We start from the raw sequence: 18836 nt of genomic DNA, 5'->3' as shown, positions 1-18836 counted from the left end.
TAAAGGGTTACTACACTCTGATGTAAACCTTTTTTCCTTTTTAAAAAAATGTGCCCCCAAACAAAATAACAACAACTACACTTTGAAATGTGAGAAGTGCTTTACTCAACCTAAAAAGTCTTTCTCTGTCACAGGGGAGTATCTTTTGTGCCTGCATCTAAGCAATCTGTGAGAAATGTCAACAATTAGCCACAGTCGTTGACAACAGCCTCAATAAAGCAGGTGGAGAAATGAAATGGGAAGGACAGCAATGTCAGCATTGCACAGTCAACTCAAGAAGCATCCGATTACTTATGTGCTTCCAAACACAGTTTGATCCATTTTGGTCCATTTTGGAGACCACCTGGGCCCTTCAGTTTGGGGTGAATGCTGACTGCTGTGGATGAAGGGAAATGAATTGTAGGAGAGGCTGCGGGACCGGTACTCCGGCCCTTCTGTGTCTCTCGTATTGAGAGGATTGAGGGTGACATCTGTCCCTGGAGGACAATCAGAGTGGCGGCTGGGCATGTTGTGCCATCAGAGACAAAGGCCTCTCCTCCTCGGACCAGAACACAGCGGGTTTGGAGGTCACCGGGAGTTTTAGGAGTCCGCCAGGTCAGCGCTCAATACCTGATGCTTTGATAGACTCCAGTAAAGCCAGGATTATTCAGCTGTAACTGGGCACGTTGCAGGGAATGATGGCAGGTCCCACCCTGGTCTCTCATTTCTTTCGCAGTCATGGGAATGAGTTTGCAGTTTAGTCATATCTCTTTGCTGTCTTCCTCCTCTTTCAGGACTGAAAACCACAAGCAAAGAGTATAGCAGACACGAACACTAACAGGGCAGTTCTCAGGAGAAGCAACAGGGATTTATTTGGCAGTATGAGGGAATGCTCAGCGTGCATAGGCTCGGGCAGGCTGGGCTTAGGAGTGCTGATAAAAGCAAACTACCCCTCTGGTTGTCATTCAGCAGCTTGGGCTTGTTTTTCTTAGCATTTCTAGTTTTTTCCTTTGTGAGCAGGAATAGAGAGCCAGACCTAGGAGGCCACAGCAAACACCGCAATGAAAATCTCCCTGCCCCTTTACCCGTCATCCTCTCGTAAGCATTCTCTCTCAAGTGTGTCTATTTCAGGCACTGAAGTAACAAGCAGCAAGCATGCACACAGGACACCAGTATCCGGTCATTAAAGCTGAGGCTTATGCTGCTAATCCAGAGACCACAGCTTAGAGTAAGGTGCCCTGAAAATACCTTAATTTGACTTTCTGCTTTTCAGGGTTATTAATTGAGTTATAAGAATCCTTTTTTTTTTTTTTTTTTTTTTTTCTTATTTAAGTGTGACTCACAGAGAGTGAAAACAAAGGAAAAAACAGATTTCTCACCACCACTCTGGGCTGAGTAAGTGACTAAGCATTTTGCTGGGTATCTTTGGATAGGGGCAGGCTTTAATATTTCATAGCTTTGGGGAAATGATGTGCAGCCATATTCATCACCCAACCCCAGAACCCCAGACATCTGTGTGGGAAGTACACTGATGGTCTAAGCAAAAAAAGAAAAGGAACTGTTTTAAAATTAGAGACATTTTGATGGAAGGCAAGAAAAATAGAAAGACTGCAAAAAAAAAAAAAGCAGCTTTGTTTATTTTTCTTGCAAGAAAACTTTCGTGAGAGCTAATGTTGGCCTCACGCCAGTCACTGGAGGTATAGTTAGCAGGAGAACTAAGGGCGGGAGGGGAGACATTTCAAAAGTCTGTAATAAGTTGTCTAGGAACAGAGAGGTGGAGCGCGCCCTGCGTCAGCTGTGAGTGTTGCCACCCTGATCTGTAGGGACGACAGGAGGGCCAGGGATTTCCATGGGAAGAAAATCAGATCTGACTCCGTTCCAGGACACGCCCATTAGGACCTCGGTTTCCTTATCTGTAAAGTGAAAATAATGACACCCCCGCACCTTTCTCATAGAAAAGAGATGTTACGAAACCAAACTTGGGTCTGCTCTCTCATGGAGTAAAGCCAACCTACCGACCCAGGGTCATGGCGAAGGAAAGTGCAGCATTTACTGTAAGGCACCAGACAAGGAGTCCAAGGCAGCTAAAGCTCAAAAAACCTGAACTCCCGATGGGTTTCAGGAAAGCACTTAAAGGTAAAGAGAGAGAGGGAAGTCACAGGTTATGTGATCAGTTCACGCACAATCCTCTGGTGGATGGCGAGGTAACAGAGCGATGTCATGGGTTAATATTATCAATCCTCACACTCCAGCCGGTCAGGGTCATCAGCTAGTTAACTTCTTTCAATTAGTAGGGGCCCTAGTATCTATAAAACAACTCAGGAATGTGTATCAGATACTCTTATCTATGTACTTCAGGGAGGAACTAAAGATTCTGTGACTACCATATGGCTGATTTACTGTTTAAATTGTTACCAGTTCTCCTGGCCCAATGGCTGTTTTTATCACTACATGTTCACATCCTTTCAATTTTTAATTCTTGAGCCAGGTGGTTGTGACTTAGGTGAAGTCTGGGAGACCACGGCTTTTCTACAAACAAGAGACAGGCAGAGGATGGGGCGGGGGCGGCCTGTCCTGTGAAAGCCCCATAGGATCTTGCTTCGTTACAGAGATACCATATCATACAATGTGGTCCACAAATATACAATGTTACTTTTAATATTATTCTAGTCCCAAACTTAACTGTGACCCTGAGGGCCTGACCCTGGGGCAGGGTCCCCCTGTTCCCAGTACCTCATCTTGTGACACCAGAAATCTGATAGCTTGGTCAAAGGAAAACCCCAAAGGGCATGGCCCCTGGATTTTATATCAGAGACTTACAAGAGTAAATTGACTAGAGAAATAGGTAGCAATGATGATAAGCCTCCGTGGTGGTCCTTTGACCTCAAGATGTTTTATAGCCATGGACATTCATTCAGCAAAATTTAGCAATCACCTATTTTGTGCCAGGTTTGAGGTATGACACTGGGGTCTTAATTGTGACTCGAGCACACACAATATCTGATCTCTTAAAACTACCAGTCTAGGGAGGGTTGTAGGTAATAATTTAAAAATCATCCTGCTAGTTTATGGTTATATATTCTTAAGGTGGCAAGAAGAAAGGGTGGGAGGAGAGGCTGGAAAGATGGCAGAGACCAGACCACACAGGCACCTGTAGGCCATGGTATGGGTTTTTACCTTTAGCTTAAGAGTCTGTGGAGGTTCTAAGTGGCGTGATGAAGTCGGGGTGGGGTGGGCAGGAATAGAAACATGATCACATTCTGTGTTTGAAAAAGTATGGATTCCTATGGTTGGGTGGTTTTTAGTAGCACTTACCACATTCATACCTCTGTCTTCACCAACAATCCCCTTGAATTGAAGTGCTTGAGGTTAGCACCGTGGCTTTCAGTGCCAGATGCACATTTTAATCCTCTGGGGAATTTTTTTAGAAATCCAAGCCCATCCCCAGAAATTTGGATTTCATTGGTCTGAGGTAGAACTTAAATGTGTGTTTTGTTTGTTTCTTCATTTGTTTCCCAGGCGATTCTCATGATCAGGTAAGGCTGAGACTCACAGGTTCAGAGGAAAGCATAAAACAAAGGTCCTCAAAGTGTGGTCCCTGGACCAGCAACATCAGCATCACTGGGAACTCGTCAGGCATGCAGATTCTTAGGCCAGGTCTCACACTGACTGAAATCCTGGGGCTAGGGCCCAGCAGTCTGTGTCTGAACCAGCCCACCGGGAGTCCTGAGGTCATCAAAGTGTGAGAAGCACAGCTGTGCAAGTGGCAGACAAGAGAACCTGGATCTGGATCTGGTTCTGGATCTAGTTATAGAATAACTCTCTGATGGGGGAGGGAGGTGCAAATCATTGAGCTTCTCTGACCCTTGGTCTCTTCCACTGTAGAAAGAATAGGTGAGATTAAATAAGCTCAAAGGTTACCTATGATGTAAAGAGTCTACCATCTGTGTACACTAAAGCTAGCAAAGTTTTTTTATAGTGTACTTTTAAAAATCTATATTTTATATAATGGAACTAGAACATAACCATTGTAGGAAGCTCAAAATGTACACAAAAGAACAAAGAAGAAAATTAATGTTAATTAAAATTTCTCCACCTGGAGAGAACCAATAGTTTGGTGTGTTGGAGATATCCTGGTGTGTTCCTTCTGATATTTTTGCATGCATCTACTTACAAAACTGAAATCACACTGTATTAGATTCAAGAGACTACTTCTCACCAACATTATATCAGGGGCATATCCCTTCATCATTACTAAAAGTGATTTTAATCATCTTTGTTAGTGTCTACCTAATATTCCATTACATGTTTGTACCATAATTTATTTAACCTTTTCCCTGTCTTGGATGTTTAAGCCTTTTCTCACTTCTTGTTATTATTGTCATGATAAATATCTATCTATCTATCTGTCTATCTGTCTGTCTATCTATCTATCTTATAATTCTTTATCTGAAGACTTTCTTGAGAGAATCCTAGAAATAGAATCATTGGGTCAATGCACATGAGGCATTTGATAAACTGAGCTTTTTTCCCCAGCAAAGAGTCACTGCTTACAAATTCCGGCAGTATATTAGAGAGCTGTCCTCACGACGGCCTATCAGCGTTAGTAATACAGATTTTCACTTCATATGCTGCCACAAGGCAGCAGACGCCTGCAGCTGCAGGTGGTGTTTGTTGCAGGGGTATAGCTCAGGCTTTCAACAGACTCAAGAAATGCAAGTGAGAGGGGGTCCTGGGGGGGCTCAGAATAGGACTGGAATAGTGGGGAGACACTGTCTTGGGACTGATGATGACATGTTCAAAAATCCCTCCTTAAAATGGACCACAGGAATATACGTGAAATCTGTAGAAGAGTTGCAGATCAATGGTAAATCACCCTTTTCTAGAAATTGGTACTAAAATGGCAGAATGATGTGGTCCCCAGAGGCCAAGAGGTAGGCCTGCCTGAAGCCAGGTGGAGAAGGGCCCTTGATTAGGTGAGCTTCTGAGGTCCCCTCTGGGTTTATGATGCTGGATGACTAAACTCAGCACTTCTCCCATCGTCCCTGGGCACTTTACATGCACATGCGCACCCCAACATGCTTTGTTTCCCGGCATCCTCCTGCCCACTGACCCGTCCTTGCTTCCTTGTCTACATCTGACAACCTCCCACTGCCTTCTCGTTGCTTGATTCCTTCTTGGACCCAGGACCTTAATCATAGAGACAAAGAACAGTGAGAGGCCATACAAAGAAAATAGAATCCCAAGCCCTATTTATAAAAAAGGAAAAGGGAAGTGGTGAGCTTATTTCACCGTTTATTTATAGCCCCACCTACTTCCAAAAGTACCGTAAGGCATGCCTGTGTTTGGCAGAGGCCCAAGAGAGAACAAAAGTCTCCTCTTTTAAAAACCAGACCAGGGAACACCAGTCCTGTGAGTTGTTAACAGGTTAACAATGGGGAAGAGAGTAATTCTGACGTTTAACTCCTGCCTATTTTTTAATGTGAGCATTATTTGGATGACAGGCAGTTTAGAGGGTGATTAAAAGCATAGATTTGGGGTATACCCAAAAGAACTGAAACAGGTGTTCGGACAAAACCTTGAGTTCCAGATTGCTCGTAGCAGCACCATTCATAGTAGCCGGAAGGTGAAAACAACCCAATTTACATCACCTGGTGAATGGACAAACAAAATGCGGCACATCTGTGCAGTGGATTATTATTCATCAATAAGAAGTACTGATGCCCTCCACAGCAGGGATGAATCTTGAAAACATGCCCAGTGAAAGAAGCCCGTCACAAAAGGCCAGAGATCATATAATTTTATTTGTATGAAATATTGAGAATAGGCAAATCCATAGAGAGAAAAAGCAGATATATGGAAACCAGAGGCTGGAGGGAGAGGGGAGTGGTGACTGCTTAGTGGGTAAAAGATGGAAATGCTCTGGAACTAGATAGTGATAATGATTGCAGAACGCTGTGAATGTACTTAATGCCCCTGAATCGCTGAATTGCATACTTTTAAATGGTTAAAATGGTACATTTTGTTATGCATATTTTACCATAATTAAAAAATAAAGAAACTTGGTCCTGGGGGAAGAAAAGCAAAGACTTAGTTAGTTGTGCCAGGGTTCTAATCTCAGCTCTGCTGTTTACGAGCTGCGTAACCTTGGGCAAATCATTTAAATGCTCAGTTCCCATTTCCTCATCGGTAAAGTGGGGATGATTATAACAGTACCTACTTCAAAGGGTTGTAAATCTTAACTGAGCCAATATAGGCAAAGTGCTTAGCATAACACCTGTCACAGAGGAAGCATGCTGCAAATATTTGTTATTAATCCAGCCCTGGTATTCTCAACTGGAGGCAGTTTTGCCTCCGCGGAGAAATTTGGCAGCATCTGGAGAGACTTTTGATATCACAGTTGGAGGCTGCTACTGATACCTGGTGAGTAGAGACCAGCGATGCCGCTACACATCCTACAACCGCACGAGACAGTCCCCACAACCCCGAATGATCCAGCCCCAATATCAGTCGTTCAAGGTCGAGAATCTCAGATTTAAACAGAGCGTGTAGGGAAATGTGCTTCGTCTAATGAATGTATGAATAAAAATAGGGCAGATAAAAATTTTTGTTAGAAAAAGACCACCAGCCTGTCTCTGTGTATAGAAAACGTGTGTGAGACTTTGTGGGTTTATAAAAGAAACCCAGCCGCTGTCCTGGAGGAGCTTGGATAAAGAAGAGCTCTGTGTGATGGGGCTGTTTAAGAGGGAGGTTTTTACCAAGAGACCTTTGTAATCATTTTTCCTTTTATAAATAGGGTGATCCAGGGTCATCCACCCTACTCACAATAATACTTGCTCAAATGCTAACACTTAACAGTCCCCCGTAAGATCCATCTTAAGTGAACCATGTCTGTTCCCACGTCTGAATGTGTCTTGTGTTTGGGTAAATTCTATTGAACAAATATCTGAAAAAGAAATCACTGTCATGAATAGAAATAAAAATTACTTGTATAAGTAAAGGCACAGACACAAGAAAAAATATTAAATCTTCTTGTATTCAGCCACCCACATGCCAAAAGGAAAAGGAGACCCCTTTTGCCCATTTTCCATTTAAAGAGTTATTTTATCAGATTCTAAAACCATACAGCCGGATAAGTGTAATTCAGATCACAGACTATGTTCTTAGATAGAATGACTCGCCATTGAAAGACTCGCTGTCTTGATTTGCTAGTAGTGAAGTTTTGGGAAGGGACCCTTAGTCCTCCTCTCTGTTTTTTTGCCTTTAGGCTGAGGACTGGAAGATTGTTAAATGTATGCCAAACCTTCACTCAATCCCTGTGAGTGGCAGATGTCTTTCAAGACTGGGGAATGGGAAGGGAGGGCAAAGGGATCTGGTGGAGACGTCAGGAGGGCAGATCCCTGGAGGTTCATGCCCTTGGAAGCTAAAGCCTGGTGATGGGTGGGGCAAGAGACCCCACCCTATGCAGCCACTTTTGCACACCTTCCTCCATGACTCTGATTTCCAGGTGCTTCCTGGCAACTTCTATCCAGTGCCTACTATGGCAAGGAATTTTATTGGGCACTCTTGTAGGAAGAAGCAGGTGGATCAGATGTAGAACATGTCACAATAAGCTCTCAATATGGCAGACCTGCTGTAAATCACTCACAGATAGAAAGTGATAAGTGAAATAAGAAAAACGTAGGGAAAACACTGTGGGATTGCAGAGGAGAGTGTTTGCCTCCAATGGAGAGTTTTGAGAAGTCTTTTTGGAGAGCGTGGCGTTTGAGTTGGAATGTGAAGGCTGGTGACTATGTAGACATGGAAATGATGCTGGGAGATGCTAAAGGACAGAGTGGGCTACCAAGGCGGGACGTTGAGTATGTCGGAGGAGAGGTTTATAGGATTTGTGGAGAAGAGTGTAGGGAAATAGATAAGATGGATAGAAGGAGACAAGCTCATGAAAAACGCATGATGCAAGGATACAGTCAAGCCATGGAGAATCACTGACACTGTCTGAGCAGATGTGGAGTGGTGACTGGACTGAAAAGATTGTTGTGCAGCTGTGTATGAGGTGGACCGGAGAGATACCAAGGGTCTGAGTTACTGTGAGACAGCAATGGCAAGGAGAGGGCAGACTTGACCAATATTTCAGATAAAGCATTTGGCAAGACACGGTGGAGGATGTGGCGCTGCATCACTTACGTGGGCAGTGGGACGTGGTGTTCAGAAGCATGGATGTTGGATGCAGGTGTTTTGGGCTCTGGTCCTGGCTCTGCTGCTTAAACCAGCTGCATGTCCTTGAGATGCTTCTTGGTGTCTTAATCTCTTCATCCACAAAATGGGAATAAAAGTCTTGTTTTACATGTGCATGAGCTGAAGGTTAAATGAGTAAGTGCACTTAACACATTCTGAATACCGTCTGGCATGACATGTTATTGTGTTCCAAAGCCCAATATAAAAATTGGCTATTGTTATTATTGAAAGTAAAAAGAGGAGAAATGAGGAGATGGGCTTCTGAACCAAGTTGGAATGACAGTAATTGCCAGGAATAAAGAATTACACAAGAAAAAAGATTGATCTTTTGTTACTCTCCCCAGGGCTGGTTGGAGGGGCTGGAACATGGGGCCTCATGGAGGATAGGATGAAATTCATGGACCGTCCCATCTACGTGATGGTCCAGCCATCTACGCTCTTGCTTTCTACTTCCAAAAGCATTGGTTTTACTGTCTGGCATTAGCTGCATTGAACTTTGCCAACAAATTTGGTGTACTTCTAAGACACGATGACTTCCTCATTTCTCTTAGAGCAGAGACCTGGGACCAGAAAGCCAGGGTCCCAGGAGACCGTCAAACAGATGATGCTTTTAAGAGCAAGGAGGGGATAAACTTGGATACTAACAGAATTAACGTTGAATATGTTTTATTTAAAAGAAAAAAACTACGTTTTGGTTTTAGTTAAGGAATATGGGGGGGTTGTGGTTGAGGTAGGGAGAAAGATGGGGTGTCCTGGAGCAAGACATTCTGCTGCTTCTTTTTTAAACTTTGTGGAACCCACAGCCGAAATGCTATACTGTTCTTTTATGCCTCATTCAGTGCTCAGACTGTTCTGATTTAATGCATGCATAAGAATAAAAATAAAAATTAAGCTTTCAAGTGCTGGGGCAGATTTTTTTTTTAAAGAGACGCAGGCTTTAACCCCTATAAGATTAAACAATCATCAGGGTTTAAAGGTTTAATCTGCTGGAGTTCAGCCCAGGATGGGGTTCAGAGCCCCAGAATAATTGGATGCAGCCTCAGGCTTTGAACATCAGAGCTAGTTCGGGGGTGTGTGTGTGCGTGTGTGTGAGAAATATGCTAGCGAGTATCTGAGGTCTCTCCTTTGCAATGTGCTGGAACAGGAGGAATAAAGCCGCCTGCCCCTGCCTCCTCCATTGATTCCTCAGTGGCTGACTGGATACAGCTTCTGGGGGTTGCTGGGCTCATGAATGTGTGCTATTGTTACAGGCACACGTCGGCCTTAAGAAATAGCACAAAACAGGCCCGTCCTTATTCAGATGCAGAGTCCCCTCCATCACTCAAACCAGCCCTTCCAGGTCACATGCCGGAGGCCTCTGCCGACAGGACGCAGCTGCCTCGAATCTGCTGCCTAACATTAGCCGCGGCTCAAAAAAACCTGGCGGCGCTGAGCTTCCCAGGCTCCACAGAGGAAGCTGGAAAGACCTGGGGTCCGGGCACGATGTTCTCCGAGGAACTGTGGCTGGAAAACGAGAAAAAGTGTGCTGTGGTTCGGAAGCCTAAGCAGGGCAGGAAACGCCAAGAGCTGCTGGCCGTGGCCTTGGGGGTGAAGGTGGGAGTCAAAGGCGGCTTTCTCTGGCCCCCTCTCAAACTCTTTGCCTGTCCACAGATCTCCTCCCTGGTCCGAAGGGCCGCCCTCACACACAACGACAACCACTTCAACTATGAGAAGACACACAACTTTAAGGTAAGCGAGCCCCTGCGACCTTCCCTCTGTTATAAAAGGGCAGGTGGAGAGTGACAGTTGACGGTTTCCATCTGGTCCTTGATTGTAAAATAATGAGACAGCAAATTCCTCTGCCTTCCACATATAGCTCCTTTCTTTGTATCACATCAAACTGCAGATTTCAGGAAGCAGTTTGCTTGCTGCCGATGCCTAGAAACACCTTTATGTATGTTAACTTAGTTCCAGAGGGTTGAGCCCATTTCCTCTTCGCATTCCCTTGTCCGATGAAACACAGAGCATGCCCAGTGTTTGGCATTTAGAGATAATCTGGTGAATATCAAGCGGTACTTTTCCACTCAGAGTAGCAGTAAAGAGTATTGTTATCTCTGAGCAAGTGAAAACAGTTGCCCGTTTCACGTTTTGTGTTTTGTCTTTTGTTTTCAAGGATGCTAACTCTTGGCTTATGTGTAGACAGTTGTGAAAGCAAATGATGGCAAGAGATACCATCCAGTAGCTTCTGTTTGTTCTCTGGGTGCAGGAGGCGCCCTGGCACCCTTGCCAATCTCCTTTTGGTCGCAGCCTTGATCCAGCTCACCAGACCAAATAAAAAGATACGGAGAGCGAGTGGGAGTTTAAGTGGATTTTCCCATGTGTATTTATAAACTGGAAATACTGCTATCTCGTTCCAGACTAGCACTGGTAGAAACGGCCTGCCATCAGAAAATTACGGCCTGTTTCCTTCGCCCTGATCTGTTTTCCAGGAAGGGCTGGGGCCAAATTACCTGACTTGAGATGCTGTTGAGTGCAGGAGAGACAGGACAGGGTTAGAGGTTTGATCCTGGCGAATGGGCTGACAATTTGGAAGTTGGAGAGAGTGGAGATGAAGGATCCAGGAAGCAAAGACGAGACAAGGGCAGCAAAATGTGAATTGTCTTCTTCTTCTTTTTTTTTTTTTTTTAACTCTTATTTCCTTTAGGGTCAGTAGCACAAGTAACTGGTGGTTCCAGATAACCCTTTGTCAGTAGTGACCAGTGAAACCTATTTTATTCTGTTGTTTTCCTATCCTTCATATAGACAGATGTGTGTCTATTAAATATACGTTTGTGTTAGTTTGGTCTGTTTGCCCTGCTTCTGTTTTTAGAAAGCAAGCAGCTCAGGCATTTCCATGCTATAATTGAACTGAGGAATGGAATTATTCATCCTCTGCATTTAGTATGCGGGTGAAGAATTGCATTATATAGGTCCCCATCCTTGTTGAAGCCCTTGCTATTTCTCCCATCACTGAATAGTGACAGATCTACTTTGTGTTTTGTCTCTTTCATCTTTTCTATCTTTACCCTCCTTAAATTTTTTTTTTTTTTTTTTTTTTTGGCCTTAAGAAAGTGTTTTTCTGACTTCTGGCAGAAATCCCTGAATCTTTGCACTACCATGGATGGAGGATGGATCTCAGAGTTACAAATGTTTCCTTCCCCTTGAAAATTCTGATTCTTTTGACTTTGAGGTACAACTGGAGCTTTGCCCTGTCCCAGTGTGTGTGTGCGTGTGCGTGGGACAGACAGCTTCTCTCTGTACATACTGTGCCTGAGCTTGTGTGAAAACCACACAAGTGTATTGGCTGATACTTTCAAAACTAATTTTAGTCTTTTTTAATCTTCAGTCTCTGCATGGGACACAAAGACATTTAAAACAAAAGATAGTTGAATCTTATTTTCTTAAATCATTCTGTTGCTAACATGATCTGTATTATTTATCACTGAAAAACACCAGCAGCTTTTTAAATGTCTGCTTAAAGTCAGTATCTATTTGCTATGACCTCTTCTAACTTACTGCTATTGAGAGAAAAAAAAGGAAGAGAACAGACAAATTGTTAGAATGGAATACACAAGCCAGACAGGAGCGTACTCTTCTGTGTTTTAAATAGACATCTTTGAGACAGGGCAGACCCTTGAGTCACTGTGTCAGTTGATTGTAACTTTCAATGGTGCTGTTCGTGCCACTGTCCTTAAGAAGGAGTGTCTGGGGCTAAAGAGGGTGGCTCCCTCTCTGCCCCCTCCACCCTCATTCAGCCCTGTCCTCACCCCCAACCAACTTTAAGTGGAAACTCCACATGGGTTTAGAAGAACATTCTAAAAGCAGGTCCCTGCTATAAATAGAGCAGTGAGATTTTAGTAACATGCCACCGAACTAACCAAAGAAAGAAAGCTTTTATCAAAGGCCCCCAACATCTGCTTGGAATTTGTTTTATATCTTAATTTTGTACTGACTTTTTTGTTTATGTGAATTTCTAGTCGGCTTTGTTCTAAAACTCTCTCAGCTTGTAATTTGAGTTATTATTTGAGGATATTATATGTCTGGTATAGGTAAGTGTTAAATAAAAAGAACAAGTAATCACATTTTATGCTTATCGGCAAATGAGCCTTGCTGCATCCTGTCTGCACTCACCCCCTACCAGAGAGTCAAGCCTGCCGGCAGATCTTCACTTCGCAGCGAGATTTTTGCCCCAGTCAGGACTATTCCCGGGTGGAAAGCCCTCTCCCAGCTCTCCCCAGAAGCTTCACCATGAGCAATGACTAGGACCTCCCAGCCGGCACTGGACAGGTTGGGGCCCCTCCCGCTCCCCTCTCTGAGAAGCTTCCCTGTCTCTGCTCCCAGTGCGTGCCTTCTGTCCTTGCTTTCCAAACAAAGCGTGCCTAAGGAGAAGCCCACATTCAGCTCTGGGAACAAAAGCTTTTGGAAACAAATCAAAGATGTGCCTCATATCATGCAATAATTATGTATTTTTCAACACTGTATGCAAATGCAATTGTTGCTGATGTAAAGCCTAAATTTCCAGGATCCCTTGTACATACTAGGTACTAAGAGTATTTGTTGAGGGAGTGATGAAATTAACAGACCCCTCTCTCCAAGGAAAACTGTTTGATAAACAGGAAAACCACTCCATTATTTAACGCGTTTTATGTCTGCATCTGTTTATCCACTTGACTTAAAGAGGCACTCTCGCGTAGGTGGGATAGCTCGCTTTAAGACGGTCTACCTGACAAAAGTTTGTGGCTGAGCTCTGAAATCTTCACTCCGGTGAACCCCCAGAGCCCCAATAATCTGGATAACTGTCCTTCTTTCCCCACTTAGCACAGTGATGAGGTCGCTGTGGCTAGCTTGGTACCCCTGGCCACGACGTGCTCTTTGGCAAAGAGCTTGGTTCTTTGAGCTTCAATGTCCTCATCTGTAAAACGAGAATGTTGTAATAATGTTTAAAGAGCACATGTAAGTCACTTAAGGTCACTGGTAACCAGTAAGTTTGGCTTCTGTTATTACTTTGTTATTCATCTTTTTTGCATCTCTCATTTCTCTCGTGTTTTGGTGTTTAGCTGTTTAGCTTTGTCTGTCTCTGTATTTCTTATTTTCTACCTTTCCTTTTTTCTGTTTTCTATCACCTCTTTCCTCCTCTCTGGTCAACAAGATGTAATTTAAAAAATGAATGAGCATTCCAGGTAGTACAAAAGACATGAGTCAGAATTTGGAGTGAGAAATGAGCCAGGAGTGAGTAGAGCGCAGGGAAGAGACCGTCCAGGAGAGAGAGGCAGCTGGGGCGGGCCAGATGGTGGCGACCCATGACCCTTGGCACTTTCTCCTGCTGTGCTCTCAGCTTTCCCAGGCTGCAGGTGTGTGCACATCACTCCTTCTTCTGCTGAATTCTCTCCCTCCACCCAGGTAATTCAGGGACACTCTTCTCTCCCTATATGGAATATGGATGGAGAGCAGAGGTCTAGAAAGTTCTAAAGGTTAAAGAGCAAATCACCACACCCCTGCCTCACCTCGTGTTCTCCATCCCCCCATCCCTTCTCCAGCCCTTCCCCCTCCATCTTCCCTTCGAATCTCCTTCCATCCCCCATCCATCCCTTTCCCAGCCCTCTGCCAGCTTTACTTTTGTCCATAGCACTGATCCCCAACTGACATTGTACACACATATCTATGTGTTTGCCTTCCCCTTAGCAGAGAGAAGTACCCCCCACCAGGTGGGGGAAAAGGGGTGGAGACAGAGATTTGTGTCTGTTTTACATGTAGCAGGTGTCTCACAGCCCTGCCTACCTATGACTGCACCTTCCCTCCTCACTTCCTGCCCCACAGTTTGCCTGCATTTCGGGCTTGTTGTGTTTGTGTTAGTTGTGCTCCAGGTAGTGGGTCCTTGCCAGGGTCACTGACTATGCTGGGAAGATGGAGACCAGATCCACGTGTATCAGGCCAGCTCTCATTCCCCATCCAGCCAGAGGATCTGGCCATGCAGCTACCTGGTATCTTACACACAGGCAAGCAGGGGGACACGTGCCCAGGTTTACTTCCATTGTCCCAGCTTCCTGTGTGGTGACTCTCTAAAGTAGCCTTGTCTGGACATAAGTTAAACGGCTGCCCAAGTTGCCCTTTTTTGTCCCCCACTCTCCATAGACGGAGACTGCACCAGCAGCACGCTGTGTCCGTGTGCCCACGATACACCCTGTGGACCTGCGTGCTCCTGCAGCATGCTCCTTCTAAACACACTTCCCACCCTCTAAGATCATGGGGGCCAGGATGAGAAGTCCAGGAAGCTAAGTGTGTGTGACCGTCCAGGGTGTGGCAGCATCACCACCTCCCAGTTTGGATTTTATGGGTCCTTGACAATTTCTATGCCCATCATCTCTTTCTGCATTCTTACCAGTCTAGTGGTCATTTGCTTTGAAACAAGCCATGTTTGCTTCCCACATGCAAACCCCTCACTTTTCCACCTCGCTGTTGACTTCATAAAACGTACCAACCCTTCATCCCCAGTATTTCTCCTGCCCTGCGTTCTCGCAGGCATGCCATTGCCCTCCTTTGCCCATCCTGATCCCACTTCTGTGCCCCTGGGTCACAGGACGTTTGGATTTTGCACCTGCACTTTTGCACAGGCAGAAATAGGCTTCAGAAATGGTTATGAGTTTTATTTTCTTTTATTTAATAGCCAGAAAAGGCTGTTTTGGCAGAAACAAGTCTGGAAGGAACAATTCAAAGGAAAGGCAAACTTCTTCACCTTGAATATAGAACGAGAGACTCAAAGTGAGACTGGAATAAATAGAACTGGAAATACTGGGCTTTATCAAGAAAATATGGCTTCTACTCCCACAGTGCTATGAAGATGGGTCATTTTTTTCCTACTTCCTACTATCACCTGGTTCCACCATTTTGATTATTAGACACCCCTTATTTTCAAGTAATAGAACCCTTGGGAACTGTCTTAAGCTAAAGAAGAGGTTATTATACAGGAGGGTCTCATAGACCCCCCAGGGACTGCTCAGAACTGAGGAAGGAGAGGAAGCAGGAACTGGGAATACATGCACCTGGACCCAGTTTCTCCTTCTCTCCTCGCTCCCTCCCTCTCTTCCTTCCTCTCTCTCCCTCCCTCCCTTCCCCTCTCTCCCTCCCTCCCTTCCCATCACTTCATTACTTTTTACTCCTGGATATCAGCCTCATTGTTCTCTCCCTGCACAAAAATACCTTAGTCTATACGGCCTGCAAAATATGCCTGATGGTAACTCCCTGGTTTATATGTTACAAAAACCAGCCACAAAATCCCAATTCTGAATTTCCAGAGAATCAGAGTAGCCTGACGTGGACCAGGTGTCTGCTGGGCTCAGCTAACTCTGGCCGTGGAGGTGACCCCTGTAAATACATGGGTGGAGCTACAGGATGCCCAGAGGATGGATGGTACCCAGGTTGTGTGTGAAAGAAAGGTATCCTGCCAGGTAGATAGCCTGGAGATGTCAGATAGAATCCGTCCCTCCTTGTTCTGAAGAATTCCACTTAAAACTTCACATCAGAGCCCAACTCTTTCTACTGCATTCTGCTTGAAGGGAATTGTGAAGCTACTCTGAGCCTCGATGTTAGTGTCACTATTAATATCTGCAAGCGTGGACATTCTGCAGCACAGGTGAGTCTTATCATCTGTCTGGGTGTAAAGAAGAGTCTGTCCTTTTGGTTCCATTTTTTACAAACTGTACTCATTGCTGCGGTGCCACTTTGGAGCTAGGACTAGCCCTCAGCAAACCTGGGCAGTACGTGAGGTTGGTGTCTGGCGGATCCTCCCCCCTCCACCCCCGGATTGGTTCTCTTGTCTGCCTCCTGTTGCTCCTTTCCGCCAAGTTACTCCAGCGAACCACTCTGCTTAAGACCTTCCAGCCCTAGTTTCTGGATCTTAGCTTCTTTTTCTTCACTTCTTCTCAAGGCTTTGCCTTCTACAAATAGGCTACACATTAGGGTTAATTTGAAATATCGCCTGTTACCTGACAAAGGAACCTCGTGGATTGCACGAAAACTTTTCTGTGATTTACCAAGATTTACTGTTGCTCCACAGATGGTACACGCTCAGTTTTGAAAGGTCTTATTCATGCAAATGATAGCTACATGAATCTGATACTCACATTTTAAACGGGAGCTGTTTTAAATGAGACCAGCAGCACGATGCCTTTCTCCAGTGGCTTTCTATCCATGGTGGGGATTTTGGCCAAGTGGGGAAACAATTTTTGGACAAGGCTCTCACAAAGGTGAGTGCCTTCTCTGCCTGCCGGCGTCTGACTTAAAGCTTATCTTATACCTCCTTGGCATGTTTTTATGTAAACACTGGGACACTGTCATTGTAACTCCTTTACAAACCAGCAGAGCCTGGTGGAAGGAAAACAGGCTTTGACAGCGAAGCCAGCAGAGACCCCCTGCGTAGCCATACCCCAGGGAAGTGGCTTGGCCAAGCTGTTCCACAAACGTAAATCATTTCCTGAGTCTGGTCCATATATAAAGTGCTTAGTTGTTACTCATTTTACATTGAGGTTGTTCTATGCCAAAGAACACATAATTCAAAGAGATTATTCTAAATGACTAAATGGGTGATTCTGGCCTTTTAAGTCCAGAGAAATACTCCTTTTGTGTCTTGTGGAGAGAGAGAAAAAAGCACCAGTGATCACTGTACACATTAGTTGGGGGGGGTTGAAAGTTCGAAGAAGAGGAAACTACTTAGATATTCTTCTCTTTTTTTTTTTAATTCAGCAAATACAGACTGAGGCCAATTACATGCCAAGCACTGGCAGGTGCAGGAAGGACAGTGGTCACATAAGAATGTGAGATCTTCCCCTGCTATGTGGTTTTGCTTCTCAGGGGACATTTCACAGGGTCTGGAGACATTTCTCCTTCTCATGACCAGGGTATGCCAAGGGCACCTCGCAGAGGCCAGGGACGCTGCAACACATCCTACCGTACCCGGGACACTCCCCACCACCAAGAGTTATCAGCCCCCGTGTCAACAGTGCCAAGACTGAGAAAACTCGCAGTCGACAACGGGGGCCGCTGGTGGGTTTTGAGCAGAGACGTGTCAAAAGGATGCTGGTGCCAATGCCCTTAGCATCCTGAGAGGTGGGCTGATGAGGGTGTCAGGGTCTGCAGGGGCCCATCGCCTGCACGAGGGAATCTCATTTTATGCTGTGGGGAGGGTCCCGGCAAACCCTGTAGCAGTCAGTGTTTTAGAAATGAAGTCCTGTTTAAGATGGACCAGGACAGCTGCTGAGTGGACACATCTGGGGAGTGAGTGGTGCCGCAGCTGGGAAACCAGGCTGTCCGGCAGCATCTGCTCAGCAAGCCTCGCAGGAGAACCCAGAGTCTTCGGTCACACCCAGTGATTCCCCTCGGCTATTTGCCTACGTCTGAAAAGGTTCACTTCAAGGTCAGTAGTTTGTCTGATCGTGCAGGAGGGAAAAGTCCAAAGTTTAACCTAATTTCTCACACAAGTTCAATGTCTCATGATGATGGGAAGTGCAGTCGAGTATAGGAAAAACCCTTGGCTGAGATCGGAAGGCCAAGTGCTTCTGACTGTCTGGGTAACCATGGACAAGCCGCCCGCCCTCCAGCCCCTCAGGGACTCTGGGGGAAAGCCCACCGAGAGGAGCCCCAAACCCAGAAGCTTGTAGCTGAAAGTGATTTTAGCCACCTTCAGCCCCCTGTTCTATGCATATAAAGCAGCTAGGGAAAAAAAACTGCCTTTGACCCAGAGAGTCCTTTTCAAATCAAAATAAAAGAAGTTCTCCTGTTTAATATAGGTAATAAAAATGACAAACTGAGGCAATATGCTCTTAGTCTGTACCGGTGACCCTCCATCAGGGTGGCTTTGTCCCCTACAGCACACCTGGCGGTATCTGGAGACATCTGTGGTGGTTCCAGTCGAGGGGCTGCTTCTGGCATCTAGCGGGTAAAGGGACCGAGGAGGCCGCCCACCGTCTTACAAGGCACACAGATTCATGTGGCCCGAAGTGTCCGCAGTGCCAGGGTCGAGAAACCCTGATACACACGGATAAGGAAAAGCGGAATTTCTCAGCTGTAGCGCATCAGAAACAGCCCTTTCTGTTTCTTACGGCTCAGAACCTGGGCTGAGCTGGTTATACCCTTGGGCAGTGTCTACACTGACCCATCAAAACACACTTGTTATGAAACCACCAGGGAATACTGCCTTCCAGATCCAGCCGATGTGAGACAAATAACATCCTGCTCGTGGAGAGAGAGGCAGGCGAGGGGATGCACACTGGACGCCTGAGGTTTTTCTTGACGACTCTTCTTGCTCTTGTTTTTACTGAGTGGCTATTCCTGGGCTGTTTTGTCAACCAGACCTTATCTCCTGTAATATCATCTTTTTTCTGTTTGGTGTGGTTTTTGAATTCCAGGCAGACCAGGCCCGGGATAATAGTCTTGGACAGACATTCTTCCTGTCTCGGGTATTTTCTTCCTGTCTAGGGTATTTTAGTTACTGCCCTAAAGTTTGCAAAAAATGTTTCTTTTCTGAAAAGATATTCTTGAAAATCAATAAACTTCAGGGAATGGAAAAAGCTGATCAGTGCCTTTTCAAGAGATAGGGTATTTCACTGGGA

General features: G+C 45.2%; 1 protein-coding gene across 1 annotated transcript in view; it reads left to right on the top strand.

Annotated features, from left to right (window-relative positions):
- CHN2 (chimerin 2) overlaps positions 1–18836 on the top strand; it is a 268972-nt gene that overhangs the window by 228065 nt on the left and 22071 nt on the right. Inside the window, exon 7 of the mRNA XM_032483801.1 lies at positions 9865–9942. Coding sequence (XP_032339692.1) covers positions 9865–9942 — 78 coding nt within the window. The remainder of the gene's footprint in view (positions 1–9864; positions 9943–18836) is intronic.

This window comes from Camelus ferus, chromosome 7 (assembly GCF_009834535.1).
Source record: "Camelus ferus isolate YT-003-E chromosome 7, BCGSAC_Cfer_1.0, whole genome shotgun sequence".
Lineage (NCBI taxonomy): Eukaryota > Metazoa > Chordata > Mammalia > Artiodactyla > Camelidae > Camelus > Camelus ferus.
This window is presented reverse-complemented; position numbering and strand designations above follow the sequence as displayed.